An 18,214-nucleotide genomic window follows, 5' to 3' on the forward strand; every position below is an offset into this window, starting at 1 on the left:
AATAATGATAATAATAGTAATAGTAATAGTAATAATAATAATAGTAATAGTAATAGTTAATAATAATAGTAATAGTAATAGTAATAATAATGATAATAATAGTAATAGTAATATTAATAATAATGATAATAATAGTAATAGTAATAGTAATAATAATGATAATAATAGTAATAGTAATAATAATGATAATAATAGTAATAGTAATAATAATGATAATAATAGTAATAGTAATAATAATGATAATAATAGTTAATAATAATAGTAATAGTAATAGTAATAATATAAGATAATAATAGTAATAGTAATAATAATGATAATAATAGTAATAGTAATAATAATGATAATAATAGTAATAGTAATAATAATGATAATAATAGTAATAGTAATAATAATGATAATAATAGTTAATAATAATAGTAATAGTAATAGTAATAATATAAGATAATAATAGTAATAGTAATAATAATAATAGTAATAGTAATAGTAATGATAATAATAGTAATAGTAATATTAATAATAATGATAATAATAGTAATAGTAATAGTAATAATAATGATAATAATAGTAATAGTAATAATAATGATAATAATAGTAATAGTAATAATAATGATAATAATAGTAATAATAATGATAATAATAGTTAATAATAATAGTAATAGTAATAGTAATAATATAAGATAATAATAGTAATAGTAATAATAATGATAATAATAGTAATAGTAATAATAATGATAATAATAGTAATAGTAATAATAATGATAATAATAGTAATAGTTAATAATAATAGTAATAGTAATAGTAATAATAATAATGATAATAATAGTAATAGTAATAGTAATAATAATGATAGTAATAGTAATAGTAATAGTAATAATATAAATAATAATACCGTTATGTTCATCAGGTCCAGGTGCTTGTTGTGGACCGTGTCACACAGCTTCCTGATCTTCTCCTTGACCTTGGTCATCTCTCTGGCGCTGAGCTGGGAGGAGGCGTGGCTTCCCTCTGAAGCCCCGCCCCCCGAGGAGGAGGAGGCCCCACCCCCTCCGTCCAGCTCCAGCTCCAGCAGGCGGATCATCAGGTCCAGACAGGACCGGTCCAGATCCATGTTTAACCGGTCCCTGGACAGGATGTACATGAGAGACGCTGTGCATAGGGCCAGGTTCTGGTAGAGAGACATAGAGAGAGAGAGAGAGAGAGAGAGAGAGTCATTAGTCTCTGGACAGGTTGTACATGAGAGACGCTGTATACAGGGCCAGGTTCTGGTAGAGAGACATAGACACAGAGAGAGAGTCATTAGTCTCTATGAGACTGGCTGTATACAGGGCCAGGTTCTGGTAGAGAGACATAGACAGAGAGAGAGAGAGAGAGAGAGAGAGAGAGAGAGAGACAGACACAGAGAGAGAGAGAGTCATTAGTCTCTGGACAGGATGTACATGAGACTGTGTGCGTGCGTTCTAGGCATGTGAATCTCAGCACTGAGGCCGATTCGATACGCATCTCGATGCACTGCCAGCGATACGATACTTTAGAGATACATGGAATCTCCTGGCGATACGATTCACCCCTCTTCAGATACGATGCGATGCGATTCACCCCTCTTCAGATACGATGCGATACGATTCACCCCTCTTCAGATACGATGCGATACGATTCACCCCTCTTCAGATACGATTCACCCCTCTTCAGATACCATGCGATACGATTCACCCCTCTTCAGATACGATGCGATACGATTCACCCCTCTTCAGATACGATGCGATACGATTCACCCCTCTTCAGATACGATGCGATGCGATTCACCCCTCTTCAGATACGATGCGATACGATTCACCCCTCTTCAGATACGATGTGATACGATTCACCCCTCTTCAGATACGATTCACCCCTCTTCAGATACGATGCGATACGATTCACCCCTCTTCAGATACCATGCGATACGATTCACCCCTCTTCAGATACGATGCGATACGATTCACCCCTCTTCAGATACGATGCGATTCACCCCTCTTCAGATACGATTCACCCCTCTTCAGATACGATGCGATGCGATTCACCCCTCTTCAGATACGATGCGATACGATTCACCCCTCTTCAGATACGATTCACCCCTCTTCAGATACGATGCGATGCGATTCACCCCTCTTCAGATACGATGCGATACGATTCACCCCTCTTCAGATACGATGCGATGCGATTCACCCCTCTTCAGATACGATTCACCCCTCTTCAGATACGATGCGATACGATTCACCCCTCTTCAGATACGATTCACCCCTCTTCAGATACCATGCGATACGATTCACCCCTCTTCAGATACGATGCGATGCGATTCACCCCTCTTCAGATACGATGCGATACGATTCACCCCTCTTCAGATACGATGCGATGCGATTCACCCCTCTTCAGATACGATGCGATACGATTCACCCCTCTTCAGATACGATGCGATACGATTCACCCCTCTTCAGATACGATGCGATACGATTCACCCCTCTTCAGATACGATGCGATTTAATGGCGATTCAATTCTGGACATTGCGATACGGTGCGATACGGTGCGATACGATACGATTTGATGGCGATTCAACACAATATAAAGGATTTATATTAAAGCTGTTAATTTCTCAAAACATGCATTACATTTAAATTAAAGCAATTTATTGTTTTACTGTAGGTTAGTATTATAGCTCTGCATCTCAAACAACCCAACTTATAGAATTGTGTCAGTAAACAAAGGGTCTGCTCTCTGCTGGTTATTGTGTTAGATTACTAATCATAGTGTCAGTAAACAAAGGGTCTGCTCTCTGCTGGTTATTGTGTTAGATTACTAATCATTCTGTCAGTAAACAAAGGGTCTGCTCTCTGCTGGTTATTGTGTTAGATTACTAATCATTCTGTCAGTAAACAAAGGGTCTGCTCTCTGCTGGTTATTGTGTTAGATTACTAATCATTCTGTCAGTAAACAAAGGGTCTGCTCTCTGCTGGTTATTGTGTTAGATTACTAATCATAGGCTATAGTATATCATTATTATATACTGTATACCATAAAGGTCAATTTGAGGTTTTGAGTATAGAGGGTTTAAGAGATTAAAATGTAATATCCTATCGTCCATCAATTAATGTTATAACATAAATAGAAAATAAACAAATACACAAAACATTAATTTACAGGTCACAGTGCTGTCAAACAAGTCTATATGTCTAGTTTAATCTGCAACACAGTTTTATAATATAATAGCCTATGTATAGTGGGGGGGTCCCTGCTTGATCTCTCTCTCACTCTCAGCTAAGGGGTCCTTGGCTTGACCTGAAAAACATGGAAGACCCTGGCCTGGACGTATTAACGTTTTAAATACATAGCAGATGCAGATCTACATTCTACAAGCTCACAACACGTCGCATCCACGCCACGCTGTGAGCTTGTGGATCTGCAATTGTAGGCGTGCGACATCGTCGTGCTGCAAGAATATAAATGAGGCTTCTATCCCAGAGAACAGCAGGGGAAAGCTGGACAGTGGAAAGTAGTGAAACGGTTGAAAACGACTTTAAACACAAGCAGTACACCCGACTGTGGCGTTGTTGTTGTTGTATACACGTGTGTGCAGACTGCAGAAGCTTTCTTTAATTACAAATTGATGATCGCGACGCAGATTCACATTTGCGTCGGAGAATCAGCAAGAACAGCTGTGGATCATTACCAGCCCACAGCGCTACAGTGAAAAGTCAACAACTGATCAACAGACAAAGCTTGGACAGCGATTTTACGAAGCTAAACGTGGTGCTTCTCTTGTTTAACCCGTGGGGCTCACTTCTGTTAGTCGCGGGTGCTCTTTAGTCTGTTTGTTGTCTCAACGCGTCTACTCTGCACCGTCGTACGGCAGCTTCTGTTCACGGACTGTGCGCGCTGCGCCGCTGCAGTGCGTTAAAGGACGGACTGTGTGCGCTGCGCCGCTGCAGTGCGTTAAAGGACTGTGTGTGCGCTGCGCCGCTGCAGTGCGTTAAAGTTGTGCAACCCTGGATTTTACCGCTGCAAGCACTCCGCGAACGATGCATCGAGATTTCACCCGTCAATTGTATCCGATACACAGTGAATGAACCGATGCACTCGCATCGCGCACGTCTGTATCGATACTAGGCCTGTCAGTCGATTAAAATATTTAATCGCGATTAATCGCATGATTGCCCATAGTTAATCGCCGATTATTCGCAAATTAATCGCATATTTTTTATCCATTCTAAATATATCTTAAATCAGTGGTTTTCAAGATTTTTCATATCAAGGTCCATTATGTATTCTGCATTTGAGCCACAGACCACCATTTGATGACATTTAGCCTTCCAGACCCTAAACTAAAGAACTGTATTGATGTTGGTAGGCCTACCATTAGGAGAGATAACAGGCCATGTTGATCAAAATAACATGTTTTCTAAGTTCTCTAATTGTGTAGACTTAAATTAACTTAAGTAATGCAGCTGTTTAACAATTATTCAACTCTTGAGTGTAACATTGAACCAAATGGACACACTTGGTTTCATTTTACACTCTCAAGAGTTAAAGATTTATAAGGGTTCATTTGGTTACCAACTCTCCATCATTTAGCTGGGGACCACCTGGAACCCCCTCAGGGACCACTGGTTCAATCAGAACCACTGCTTTTCAAGTTTTAAATACTCTTATCAACATGGGAGAATGCTTGCTTTATTGCAAATGCCATGGAAGAGGGAAACAAAATCATAAACTCAACTCAACACACAGTCTCACACAGTCTCACACAGTCTCACACACACACACACACACACACACACACACACACACACACACACACACACACACACACACACACACACACACACACACACACACACACACACACACACACACACACACACACACACACACACACACACACACACACACACAGGCGAGAGCTCTCTCTCCTGTAAGCACAGTCAGGCTGTCAACATTAGCTTTAGCATTAGCATGGTCTGTGTAGCATCAAGCCATCACAACTGACTGCTATGTTTGTCAACCAAAACTGCCAGAGTTTTGCTCTTGCCCAATTCAAAGAGCTTCTGATCTAACACATTGTGGAGCAAATGAATTAATAACGAGTCCAACGAACGCGACGACTCGAGTGCTCACAGCTCAACTGCCCAGCCCACACTGGTAGGCTACACTCTGCGCACCGGTCCTGCACAGGCTGACGGACGAGTCACTGGGAGAGAGAGTGGGGAGAGAGGCGGGGCTCACTGACTGCCTGCATTCACATGAATGCGTCTCTCAACCATTCTGTCAAACTTCACCGTGCGTTAATCGCGCGTTAATTAAATTAACGCCGTTAAAAGGACTTTGAGTTAACGCACGATTAACGGGTTAACTTTGACAGCCTTAAAGGGGAAAACCACCCATTTTCAACATTTTACTATGTCATTAATATACCTTAGAGCTGTTGTGTGGAAATAATAAAAAAGTCCCCCCATTCTGTGTTTCCCAGAACTGTAATTATGAAAAAAATCATTAACATGGTGAAACACATCTTGATGACATCATCAAGATGTGTTTCACCATGTTAATGATTTTTTTCAGACCTCTAGTTCTAGGAAACACAGAATGGGGGGGACTTTTTTATTATTTCCACACAACAGCTAAGGTATATTAATGACATAGTAAAATGTTGAAAATGAGTGGAATGCCCCTTTAATCGATACGTATCGATTATTTTCCACATGCCTAGTGCGTTCGTGTGTGTGTGTGTGTGTGTGTGTGTGGGTGAGTGTGTGTGTATAAACTCACAGGGTGTTGTGGGGCGTCGTTGAGTGTGTGCGTGCGTGCGTGTGTGTATATATTAACTCACAGGGTGTTGTGTGTGTGTGTGCGTGTATAAACTCACAGGGTGTTGTGGGGCGTCGTTGAGTGTGTGCGTGCGTGCGTGTGTGTATATATTAACTCGCAGGGTGTTGTGTGTGTGTATAAACTCACAGGGTGCTGTGGGGCGTCGTTGAGTGTTTTGAACACCAGGGCGACCTTCCCTCTGGCTCTGAGATGCATTCTGAACGACCCCATCGCACAGCGGGTGGCCAGGCTGATCACACTGCGTGCGCGCGCACACACACACACACACACACACACACACATACACATACACATACACACACACACACACACACACACACACACACACACACACACACACAGAGAGAAGAGGAAGGAAAGTGACATTGATGACTTAGTCAACCAGACTCCCCAACACAAGGACAACTCCCCAACACAAGGACAGCTATGCCCTCGCCAGAATAAGGACAGTTCTGTCCTCCCCAACACAAGGACAGATATGCCTTCCCCAGAACAAGGACAGTTCTGTCCTCCCCAACACAAGGACAGCTCTGTTCTCCCCAACACAAGGACAGCTCTGTCCTCCCCAACACAAGGACAGCTCTGCCCTCCCCAACACAAGGACAGCTCTGCCCTCCCCAACACAAGGACAGCTCTGCCCTCCCCAACACAAGGACAGCTCTGCCCTCCCCAACACAAGGACAGTTCTGTCCTCCCCAACACAAGGACAGTTCTGTCCTCCCCACCACAAGGACAGCTCTGCCCTCCCCAGGACAAGGACAGTTCTGTCCTCCCCAACACAAGGACAGCTCTGCCCTCCCCATAACAAGGAGTTATGTCCTCCCCAACACAAGGGCAGCTATGCCCTCCCCAAGACAAGGACAGCTCTGCCCTCACCATAACTAGGACAGTTCTGTCCTCCCCAACACAAGGACAGATCTGCCCTCCCCAGGACAAGGACAGTTCTGTCCTCCCCAACACAAGGACAGCTCTGCCCTCCCCAGGACAAGGACAGTTCTGTCCTCCCCAACACAAGGACAGCTCTGCCCTCCCCAGGACAAGGACAGTTCTGTCCTCCCCAACACAAGGATAGCTCTGCCCTCCCCAGAAGAAGTAATAGTTACCTCAGGTTGCCAGGTATTATAATAAGTAATAGTTACTTATAATAGTTACTATGCCACCAAAATGTGGAACGCCCTACCAACAGTCATTAAGACATGAATCCCTTGACTCCTTCAAAACCGCTCTCAAAGGGCACCTACGGACGGCTGCAATTTGAAACTGGCCCCCGTAAAATCTGAATCCCCCCCCTTCCCCTCACTGTATATGTTTCTTTTCCCTTTTTACCTCCTTTATGATGAATTCCTGTTCTGTTCTTTGTCTATATAGAAGTGTCTATTTGTACGTCTCTAAATGTTTTGATGAATTGAACATGGTGGACCCTCTTGTAAACAAGTGTAATACTTAATTGGGTCGTCCACTCACAGAGTTAACAGTCTTTGTATTGAGTTTGTGCTTGAAATGTACTGTAATTCTGCAAACTGTTAATAAATATTTCAATCAATCAATCAAACTTCAGGTTGCCAGGTATTATAATAAGTAATAGTTACTTCAGGTTGCCAGGTATTATAATAAGTAATAGTTACTTCAGGTTGCCAGGTATTATAATAAGTAATAGTTACTTCAGGTTGCCAGGTATTATAATAAGTAATAGTTACTTCAGGTTGCCAGGTATTATGCAGTAAATCAGTAATAGTTACCTCAGACATCGTGTGTTCAGGGGCTGTCCAGTCTTCAGGCCGGTTGCCAGGTATTCGAAGTCGTCAGTAAACTCCTGGTTCTCTCCAAACTCCACCACGTCATTAAAATGCTTCACGTGCTGCACTACAGTGTAGAGCTGGAGAGACAGACAGACAGGCAGGCAGGCAGGCAGGCAGGCAGGCAGACAGACAGACAGACAGACAGACAGACAGACAGACAGACAGACAGACAGACAGACAGACAGATGTGAGACAGGTTTCTGTTGGTTGTATCCCAGGTGTGTGATGTGTGTCATAGGATCTATGAAACAATGTGTTAACCGTTTCCGTACATAGGATGTCACCACATGTCCTAGGGGTCCCAATCGACATGTACATCCGACGTGTGAGGACGTCCTAGCGCATCCTCAATGATACGGGGCGAGATAAGAATATTCTGAATTTTTTCCTTCTTTTTTTTTAGCCAATTGTTAGTTTACATTGACTTAGCCGGCGGAAAGAATGACTCGTCTCTCCTAATCCCGGGCGCTCTCCGTGGTGTTGAACGGATCGATATACTGGCGCTTCATTTCTGCTCCTCATCCGTCTCTCCCGCAAAATATGAACGCTTTTTGGATCATATATCATATAAACTAAAACGATCGCAATGTAAGCTAGCTATGTAAAGTAAACTTGTTTTAGTAGATTGTTTCCGGGTCATGGGTTTCTGAGTAAAAGCGGCCATGTCTTTCCGGCACCCCAGAGCTCCTATTTTGAAGGACTTCCGGCACTGATTGTGTTAATAAAGCAATGAGCCAAAAGAGGTTACCGTGGATTTTTTGTTTTTTTAATATATTTTTTATCCCACGATTTTGTAACCCATTTTCTAATGTGATCCTGGGCTCTACACACCCTCCGCCAACCTGGGGAGAGCAACGGACTTGAACTCATGCTTCCTTCATGCTCCTTTACACCTGACAGGGGGGAGTTTCCCTGGTTGGACGTAGCGCGTGGAAGGAACACGTTATTCCAACCAGTTCCTTTCCCCTCCATCAGGCGCCGCGGCTGGCCAGGGGGAGGCAGTTTAGAGACCAGGATTACTGCATGTTTTTATTTTATAATGGCTGAGATGCGTAGGTCTTCTACCCTATCAATCCTCGCTATCGCTTTTCTAAAACGGTTACAAACATATAGCAATATTAACCTAATAAAACTATTACATTCACAAAAGTAGCTACGCTTTGCGCCACCAGAGCGAGCCACATCACTTCCTCGTTTTGCTCTGCAAGTAGGCTATGTGACGGGAGAATAGCGCTTGATGTCTTTACGGGGCTGCCTGGAGCCACACATTCACAGTCATATGTGACCAGATTTGACTGAGAGAATGCCATCGCGCAAATTCCAGCTTTTCACCAGAGGAGAAAAACTTTTTATTTTTTTCCCCCCAAAATGAGTTAATAGCACAGGCAGACTGTTCACATACTAGAGCATGTCTGAAATAAGTGTCAGAGCTGAAATCGACATGTAAATATGAACTAAATGCTTAAACATGTAGCTAGGTGTAATGTTAGAGACCACAGAAGACATGTAAATATGAAATACATGCTTAAACATGTAGCTAGGTGTAATGTTAGAGTCCACAGAAGACATGTAAATATGAAATAAATGCTTAAACATGTAGCTAGGTGTAATGTTAGAGACCACAGAAGTGAACCTTTCAAGCCTGTTTTCTCAACTCTGTTTTCCGCAAGACATTACTCTATAAGCCATATCTCCAAAACTGGTGGGTCAAACTGAACAACCAATATGTCAATTTGAAGCTATGATTCCCTGCTTTCATATGACATGAGAAAACGAAAATTCAAATAAATCCAATGGCAGTCCCTCAGTCAAATTTTGCCACATATGAGCCGGGCGGTGCTTAGACGCCCGCACGCCCAGCTGGGTTTGTAAGGCAATCAAGCGCTCCCCTTCCCCAGTACAGCTAAAGAGATACGGGATCAGCTGGGAATGATTATGAAGTGATTGAAGCTGTGGATTATCGGTGAGATTTACAACGGTCACGTGACGGTAGTCCCGCCCCCTTTCATGACGACGCCAGGCTCAGGAAATAATTCCCAGTGCATTTTTCCCTCAGACATTTCAAAAAGTATTTATTTAAAAACCTTATAAGTGTCGTACGAAGCCAACTCGAGTCGTGACAAATCATGACAACAAACACAATATTTTGGACCAAACAAATAATTACAAAGAAGAAAAACAACAAAAAAAGTGTTGTAACCTGCCGTTTTTTTCTACTTTCTAATTCTTTGTTTGGCCCAAAACATTGTGTTTATTGTCATGATTTGTCACGACAAGAGTTGTCTTTGTCCGCGGCGTAACCGTCTTTAAATAAATACTTTCTGAAAAGTCTATGAGGAAAATGAACAGGGATTTATTTTCCGGGTCTCTCGAGGGGGCGGGACTGCAACGCTCTATAGTGATTATTATTTAAGTTAAGTTTTGCCATAAAAAAATATTTTGCTATAAATCAGGTAGCTTTAAGGTACGGCCATGACAGCAATGGTAGGAAAAAAGATATATAATATTAATCATATTGGGTTTTCGGCCAACTGTTTCCTATATTCGGTATTTGGTTTCGGCCAAGAATGTCCCTTTCGGTGCATCCCTATTTTGGATTAAATAAATAATCTGTATTTCTCCTCAACAGTTAATAATAATAATAATAATATCTCAAACTTATATAGCGCTTTTCTGAGTACCAAAAGACGCTTTACATGGGGGGGGGGGGGGGGGGGGGGGCTTTACAGAGGTAACAACAACATAAAAACAACTTGATTAGAAAAAGGAAAAACACTAAAAGCTAAAAACATTAAAAAGAAAGACAGTGAGAAGGGTTAGCTAGGGAAGGCAATATTGAAGAGGTGGGTCTTGAGGGCGGTTTTGAATGTTTGGAGGGTGGGGGCATCTCTGAGTGCCTTTGGGAGGGCATTCCACAGGGTTGGGGCAGCAAAGGCCAAAGCTCTGTCACCCCACGTACGGAGTTTAGTTTTGGGGACATCAAGGAGGTTTGCGTCACCAGACCTGAGGGAGCGGGAGGGGACACCATCGCCTTCAAATCCGGGGACGTGGAACGCTACAAACGATCCAGGTACGATCTGAGAAAAGCTATCAAAGCTGCAAAGGGACAGTACAGGGACAAACTGGAACACAACTACAGCGGCTGTGACTCGCGGCGAATGTGGAGCGGACTGCAGGCAGTTACGGGCTATAAACCCAAGTCAGGTACAATCACGGACACCTCCGCGTCTTTACCGGACGAGCTGAATAACTTTTTTGCCCGCTTCGAGGCTCACAACACGGACCCAGTTACAACGGTGCAGAGCTCACCTGAGGTGGTGGACCTACAGGTGACGCAGAGGACTGTGAGTAAAGCATTTAAAAAAGTTAATGCTCATAAAGCCGCAGGACCAGATGGAATAGCCTCTCGTGTCCTTAAGACATGCTATAACCAGCTGTCATGGGTCTATACAGACATATTTAACCTGTCCCTGTCATTGTGTGTGGTGCCATTATGTTTTAAAAAAACAATAATTGTGCCCATTGCCAAGAAAAAACCTGTTACCTGTCTCAACGATTATCGACCTGTTGCTTTGACTTCTGTTCTCATGAAATGCCTGGAGAAATTGGTTATTTTTTATATCAAGAGCATCATCCCTGCTAACATTGATCCATTACAGTTTGCTTACTGTTCAAATAGATCTGTGGACGACGCGATCTCTCTTGCTTTACACACTGCCCTGGTACACCTTGAAAAGAAAAACTCTTATGTCAGACTACTGTTCATAGATTACAGTTCCGCATTCAACACTATTGTACCATCTAAATTAGTGTTGAAACTCAGTGGCCTTGGTGTGGGCAGCTCCATCTGTAATTGGCTATTTGATTTTCTGACAGGCAGGCCCCAGTGTGTACGCATAGGAGAGAGATGCTCATCCACAGTTCTCACCAGAACCGGTGCGCCCCAAGGCTGCTGCCTCAGTCCTCTGTTGTACAGTTTGTTTACGTTTGATTGTGTCGCCAGATGTGGGAATAACAGCGTAATTAAATTTGCGGATGATACCACAGTGATCGGTTTAATAACCGACGGTGATGAGAGGGCCTATAGGAGGGAGATAGAAGATCTAACTCTATGGTGCGATAACAACAACCTCTCACTTAACACCAATAAGACCAAAGAAATCATTGTAGACTTCAGGAAGTCCAAAGGTATCCACACCCCCATTTCCATCAAAGGGTCATCTGTCGACATAGTTGATAACTTTAAATTCCTGGGCATACACATCACAGACACATTCACATGGTCACTCAACACCGAGTACATCCTCAAGAAGGCGCAGCAGCGACTGTACTTTCTGAGGCGCCTTAAAAAGTTTGGCCTAAGTACAAAAGGACTAGTGAACTTTTATCGCTGTATAATTGAAAGTGTCTTAACTGGCTGTATCACAGTGTGGTACGGTAACACGACCGCTCAGGACCGCAACAGGTTGCAGAGGACCGTTAAAACAGCAGCTAAAATCATCGGTAACACAGAACTACCCAGTCTCCACAACATCTACAACACTCGTTGTATGAAAAAAGCCCACAACATCATCAAAGACACCAGCCATCCCGCAAATACCCTGTTCAAACAACTCCCTTCCAAAAAACGCTACCAGAGCATCAAATCTCGCACCACCCGTCTCAGCAACAGTTTCTTCCCCCAGGCAGTCAGGCTGCTGAACAGCTGACCTTGAACTGTATTGCACTGTTTTGTCACCCACTTGCACTTTGTCTGTGTTTTTGTATTTTTCTTTGCACTATAGATGTTTGTCTATGTCCTGTGTTATAAGATTGAGAATGCTCTGAGCAAAATGATTTTCATTGTATTTATACATATGACAAATAAACCTGAACCTGAACCTGAACCTGAACCTGACATGACGTTTGAGGAGGTCACAGAGGTAAGGGGGAGCCAGGTTGTTTAGTGCTTTGTTAGTCTTGCCGCCATGACTCTGTCTCTGTATCAACAAGTGCGTGCGTGCGTGCGTGCGTGCGTGCGTGCGTGCGTGCGTGCGTGCGTGCGTGCGTGCGTGCACCTCCTTGTGTTCCTTGCGGCAGCGCAGCGCGGTCACCGGGTCCTGGTACAGCTCGGTCGGCACGGAGACGGACTTGGTGACCTTGGGGGGAGGGGGAGGGGCCTTGAAGAGGGCGTCGTCCTTCTGCGACGCCGACTCTCTGCTCCTCCCACTTCCTGTCGCCGACGGAAATGACGAGGGCGGAACCACCTGGAGAGGAGAGGAGGATTGTGGGTAAAAAAAAGACCAGGGTTAGCCAGCTGAATTGGTCACAACACATTTTTATATAATATTTGATGGAATAATTGATTGAACACACATGTACTTTGCAGTTCTAAATAAAGTGTTAGTGTTGATTATTGTGTGTTAAAGACCTCCATGTAAGTCTTACATGGAGGTCTTTAACACTTTAATCACTCAGGGTTATTTAATCCATTACATTATAGTTAAGTTAAGGGAATTTTAATCCATTACATTATAGCGCCCAGTCGATTTATAAACACGGACCCCTTTTCCGGACGGACTGGATGTTGTTGTGAATGTGTGTGTAGCAGCTAACAATAGCCACACCACTCTAGAGTCGTTCGACAACAACGGGAGGTAAGAATAAATCTATCGCGACTAGCGACTGGACCGCCGTCTAACACAGGATCTTTTTTCAGAATTAGACGGGATGATTTAGATCGCGAGTTATGAACGTTTTAAGATTTTCGTTTTCATCAGCTAAACAGGGGAGGGAGTTTTTCGATGTCTCACTCTTGCGCGTCACAGAGGATTGCCCAACAGGCGCTCCCAGGCTGTGGAGCCATGCGATCTGTTCTCATATCAATAAACTTCGTCTTTTGGACAAGACTTCGTCCTGAGCATCGGGCGTTACTAATAGAAAGGACTCTCACAGCAGCAGGGTTGTGTGACTTGAGGCAGTAAGCGGGCGGCGGTTCCTCTTCACTGTCCACCGTCCAATGTCTGGCGTTGTACACAGCTTTATGGGGAGACTGCACGAACACACACACACAGAGACACACACACAGACAGAGACACACACACACACACACACACAGACAGAGAGACACGCACGCACACACACAGACAGAGAGACACGCACGCACACACGCAGACAGAGAGACACGCACGCACGCACGCACACACACACACAGAGAGGCACGCACGCACGCACGCACGCACACGCACGCACACGCACACACACACACACACACACACACACACACACACACACACACACACACACACACACACACACACACACACACACACAGAGTTATCTCTCCTAATGGTACCAACATCATGTTATCTCTCCTAATGGTACCAACACCATGTTATCTCTCCTAATGGTACCAACACCATGTTATCTCTCCTAATGGTACCAACACCATGTTATGTCTCCTAATGGTACCAACACCATGTTATCTCTCCTAATGGTACCAACACCATGTTATCTCTCCTAATGGTACCAACATCATGTTATCTCTCCTAATGGTACCAACATCATGTTCTCTCTCCTAATGGTACCAACATCATGTTATCTCTCCTAATGGTACCAACACCATGTTATCTCTCCTAATGGTACCAACACCATGTTATCTCTCCTAATGGTACCAACACCATGTTATCTCTCCTAATGGTACCAACACCATGTTATCTCTCCTAATGGTACCAACATCATGTTATCTCTCCTAATGGTACCAACATCATGTTATCTCTCCTAATGGTACCAACACCATGTTATCTCTCCTAATGGTACCAACACCATGTTATCTCTCCTAATGGTACCAACACCATGTTATCTCTCCTAATGGTACCAACATCATGTTATCTCTCCTAATGGTACCAACATTATGTTATCTCTCCTAATGGTACCAACATCATGTTATCTCTCCTAATGGTACCAACATCATGTTATCTCTCCTAATGGTACCAACATCATGTTATCTCCCCTAATGGTACCAACATCATGTTATCTCTCCTAATGGTACCAACATCATGTTATCTCTCCTAATGGTACCAACATCATGTCATCTCTCCTAATGGTACCAACATCATGTTATCTCTCCTAATGGTACCAACATCAATACAGCATGGAATTGCATTTATTATAAAATTGCACACGTGTGCGTGCGTGCGTGCGTGCGTCTGCGTGCTGTGTGTGCGCGTGCGTGTGTGTGTGCGTGCGTGTGTGCGGGTGTGTGTGTGCGTGTGTGTGTGCTGGTGTGTGTGTGCGTGCGTGTGTGTGTGCGTGTGTGCGTGTTGGTGTGTGTGTGTGTGTGTGCTGGTGTGTGTGTGTGTGTGTGTGTGTGCTGGTGTGTATGTGTGTTGGTGCGCGTGTGCGCGTGTGCGTGTGCGTGCGCGCGCGCGTGCGTGCGTGCGTGCGCGCGCGCGTGCGTGCGTGTGTGTGCGTGCGTCACCTTCTTGAGAGCGCTGAAGATGCGTCTCTGAGCGTCTTCAGGGTTCTTCTCCGCTGCAGGCTTCATCTTGGCTGCTCTCCTCCGATTGGTCAGATCCTCTCTCCTCCGATTGGACACGTCCTCTCTCCTCCTGATGATTGGTCCTGCAGCCACGATGGTCAGATCGTCGTCCAGGAAGTCTAGATGCCCTGACCAATAGGAGAACAGCAACACATGAAGTCTAGATGCCCTGACCAATAGGAGAACAGCAACACATGAAGTCTAGATGCCCTGACCAATAGGAGAACAGCAACATATGAAGTCTAGATGCCCTGACCAATAGGAGAACAGAACATCAAAAGTGAGAGAGTGAGTACCTGTCCTGGCACCGCCGTATGAGCGTGCGTCGTGTCGGTCGGTCATTCTGTCGAACGGGTCGGGGGGGCTGTCCGCTGGAGAGTCCATGGTTTCCATGGCAACGGGAGACCCCGCCTCCATGCCCCCCCGTCGCTCTGGGGGACAGACAGGAAGTGCTTTAGAGACAGACAGACAGACAGACAGACAGACAGACAGACAGACAGACAGACTGCCCACCTGCCCCTGGCAGCTAAATAAAACACTAAGGGTTGCCCACCTGCCCCTGGCAGCTAAATAAAACATTAAGGGTTACCCACCTGCCCCTGGCAGCTAAATAAAACACTAAGGGTTGCCCACCTGCCCCTGGCAGCTAAATAAAACACTAAGGGTTGCCCACCTGCCCCTGGCAGCTAAATAAAACACTAAGGGTTGCCCACCTGCCACTGGCAGCTAAATAAAACACTAAGGGTTGCCCACCTGCCCCTGGCAGCTAAATAAAACCCTAAGGGTGGCCCACCTGCCCCTGGCAGCTAAATAAAACACTAAGGGTTGCCCACCTGCCCCTGGCAGCTAAGGCCGAGCAAAAAAAAACATTGGTCTCCGATTTGCTGTAATTTTTGGGCTGAGTAGGTAGGGAATTTATTTTATTTTATTTTTTTATTTTATTTTTCGTGGGAAGGATGGGTAGCAAGGAATTTATTTTATTTTATTTTATTTTTTTATTTATTTTTTTCCCCCATCGGCAATGATGGATAGGCTTCTTTTTTAATAAATTAAATATGTGCCTGAGTTACCATCTTTTAAATAATTATAATTCTAAAGTACACTGTAGGCTACTTACAAAAGAGTGTCAGAACTAGAAAAAGTCTCCACCAGGGCAGGTCAGGTTTTGGCCTCCTGGTGGCGCTATAATAGGCCAATGTGAAAAGGGTGCCATTTCTTCATACGCCTTTGATGGCAATTCACTCTTCGCTAAGTCCCACCCAAGCCCGTTGTTGGCCAATACCACGTTAGCGATGGTTACTAAGGTAGAAAACTGGTCACGCTTGCATGCTGGTCAAATACCTGGCTCTCAAAGTCAGTCAGTTAGCACATAAGCGAACACAACAAAAGCTGATTTTGACAGTTTATGACATCAGGAAAACTTTTCGTCTTTTGATAGATTTATAAAGTAACTATTTTGGTTGGAGATATACAGTGAAGCGGTTCTGGTGTTCCCAACTCTCGTTTGTAAACAAGTCTCCATGCTGTTTGAGCACCCAGCTGCAGTCCCAGACATTTCTCCTAAAGTGTCTCCCTCAAACGCGTCCAAAATTGTGTATGGTGTTTGCGACAAGTGGACGAGATCAAATACATTTGTTTACATCCAACGGCCTGGATGGAAGGCTGAGACCGAGGCTACTTCAGAAGTGTGTGTACAGATTTGGACAAATCAGATCGTTTTGTAGGCAAACCGGAACTTCTTTCCACACAAACTTGTCAGGGTTGCCAGGTCTGCTTATTTCCCGCTACTTTTGGCTTAAGGCTAATAATTAGTGTATGTAATACATTACCAAAACATTAATTATCATAGACATAGGCCTACATAGTATTTATAATGATAAATGCATACAATATTTTTATTATGATTATATATGGTCATATTATTGTGTTTGTTTTGGCTTGTTTTTCTTGATTTGGCTTTAAGAGTTGGCTTGTTTTTGGAGGTGGGTTGGCTTATTTCTCTCACACAATGTGGCAACACTGAAGTCAAAACAAAAACAGACAAGACAACGTTGACATCTTTTATTAAAAATAAAAGTGAGTGAGTTTTCCTGATGTCATAAACGGTCAGAATCAGCTTAGTGTTCTAAAAGAGTGACTTTGAGAGCTGTTCCCCCGTTACAATGGAAGTCAATGAGAGCCTATTTTTATTTCTAATATGTACTATTAAACTGCACAACGGAGCGAAATAATTCATGGAACGGACTAGTTTGCTCATAACAAGGTAAGAAAACAAACCCTCTTTCTGAGGTCCACACATGCTGTACAGCAAATATAATTATTGACACTGCTTAAACATTTTGACCAGCATTGCAAGCGTGACCAGTTTTCTACCTTAGTAACCGTCGCTAACGTGGTATTGGCCAACAACGGGCTTGGGTGGGACTTAGCGAAGAGCTAATTGGATGATTTGAGGCATTTTGTTCCAAAAATGTCTTTTGCAAAAATCAACCTGTTGGTGGCACTATAACAGGCCAATGTGAAAAGGGTGGGATATATTCCTCAGCCTAGTAAGAAAATGTGTGAAAGATTTCACGTAAATTGCACGCTGCGTTCATGATTTGAGGCTTTTATTCAAAACGGGGCAATCTTGCAAACTGTGAAAGCCAATTATAGACAATTAGGATGGAATATGAAATATCGGACAGATCCGACTTGCGCACATGACCATAGAGATACTGTGTAACGATTTGTGAGATTTTTGGACAGAATCTGGAGGAGTAATATCAAAAAATGTGTTTTACAAAAGTCGGCCTCCTGGTGGCGCTATAAAAGGCAGATGCGGAAAATGCAGGTCAAAGGTTTGTCCTTGGCCTCTAGGGAGTGTGCATGCAACGTTTCACGCAGATCGGTGCAGTTTTAGGTAAAACATGTGAAAAGCTGCCTCATGGTGGCGCTATAACAGGCCGTTCTGGAAAATGTGGGGCAGAGGTTCATCGTTGGCATCCAGGGAGTGTGTGTGCAAAGTTTGGCATCGACCGGGTTAACGGTGCCGGAGAT

General features: G+C 43.7%; 1 protein-coding gene across 3 annotated transcripts in view; it reads right to left on the bottom strand.

The window, feature by feature from the left end:
- The window catches only part of LOC306919003 (uncharacterized protein), a 58,020-nt gene that overhangs the window by 17,914 nt on the left and 21,892 nt on the right, over nucleotides 1-18,214 (bottom strand). For all 3 annotated transcript variants that reach the window (XM_079531846.1, XM_079531844.1, XM_079531845.1), the window contains exons 10-16: nucleotides 15,472-15,606; nucleotides 15,116-15,303; nucleotides 13,589-13,687; nucleotides 12,714-12,902; nucleotides 7,597-7,733; nucleotides 5,984-6,095; nucleotides 890-1,165 (exon numbers count right to left, since the gene is read on the bottom strand). In XM_079531846.1, the coding sequence (XP_079387972.1) occupies nucleotides 890-1,165; nucleotides 5,984-6,095; nucleotides 7,597-7,733; nucleotides 12,714-12,902; nucleotides 13,589-13,687; nucleotides 15,116-15,303; nucleotides 15,472-15,606 (1,136 nt within the window). The remainder of the gene's footprint in view (nucleotides 1-889; nucleotides 1,166-5,983; nucleotides 6,096-7,596; nucleotides 7,734-12,713; nucleotides 12,903-13,588; nucleotides 13,688-15,115; nucleotides 15,304-15,471; nucleotides 15,607-18,214) is intronic.

This window comes from Electrona antarctica, assembly GCF_951216825.1.
Source record: "Electrona antarctica genome assembly, contig: scaffold_54, whole genome shotgun sequence".
Taxonomy (NCBI): domain Eukaryota; kingdom Metazoa; phylum Chordata; class Actinopteri; order Myctophiformes; family Myctophidae; genus Electrona; species Electrona antarctica.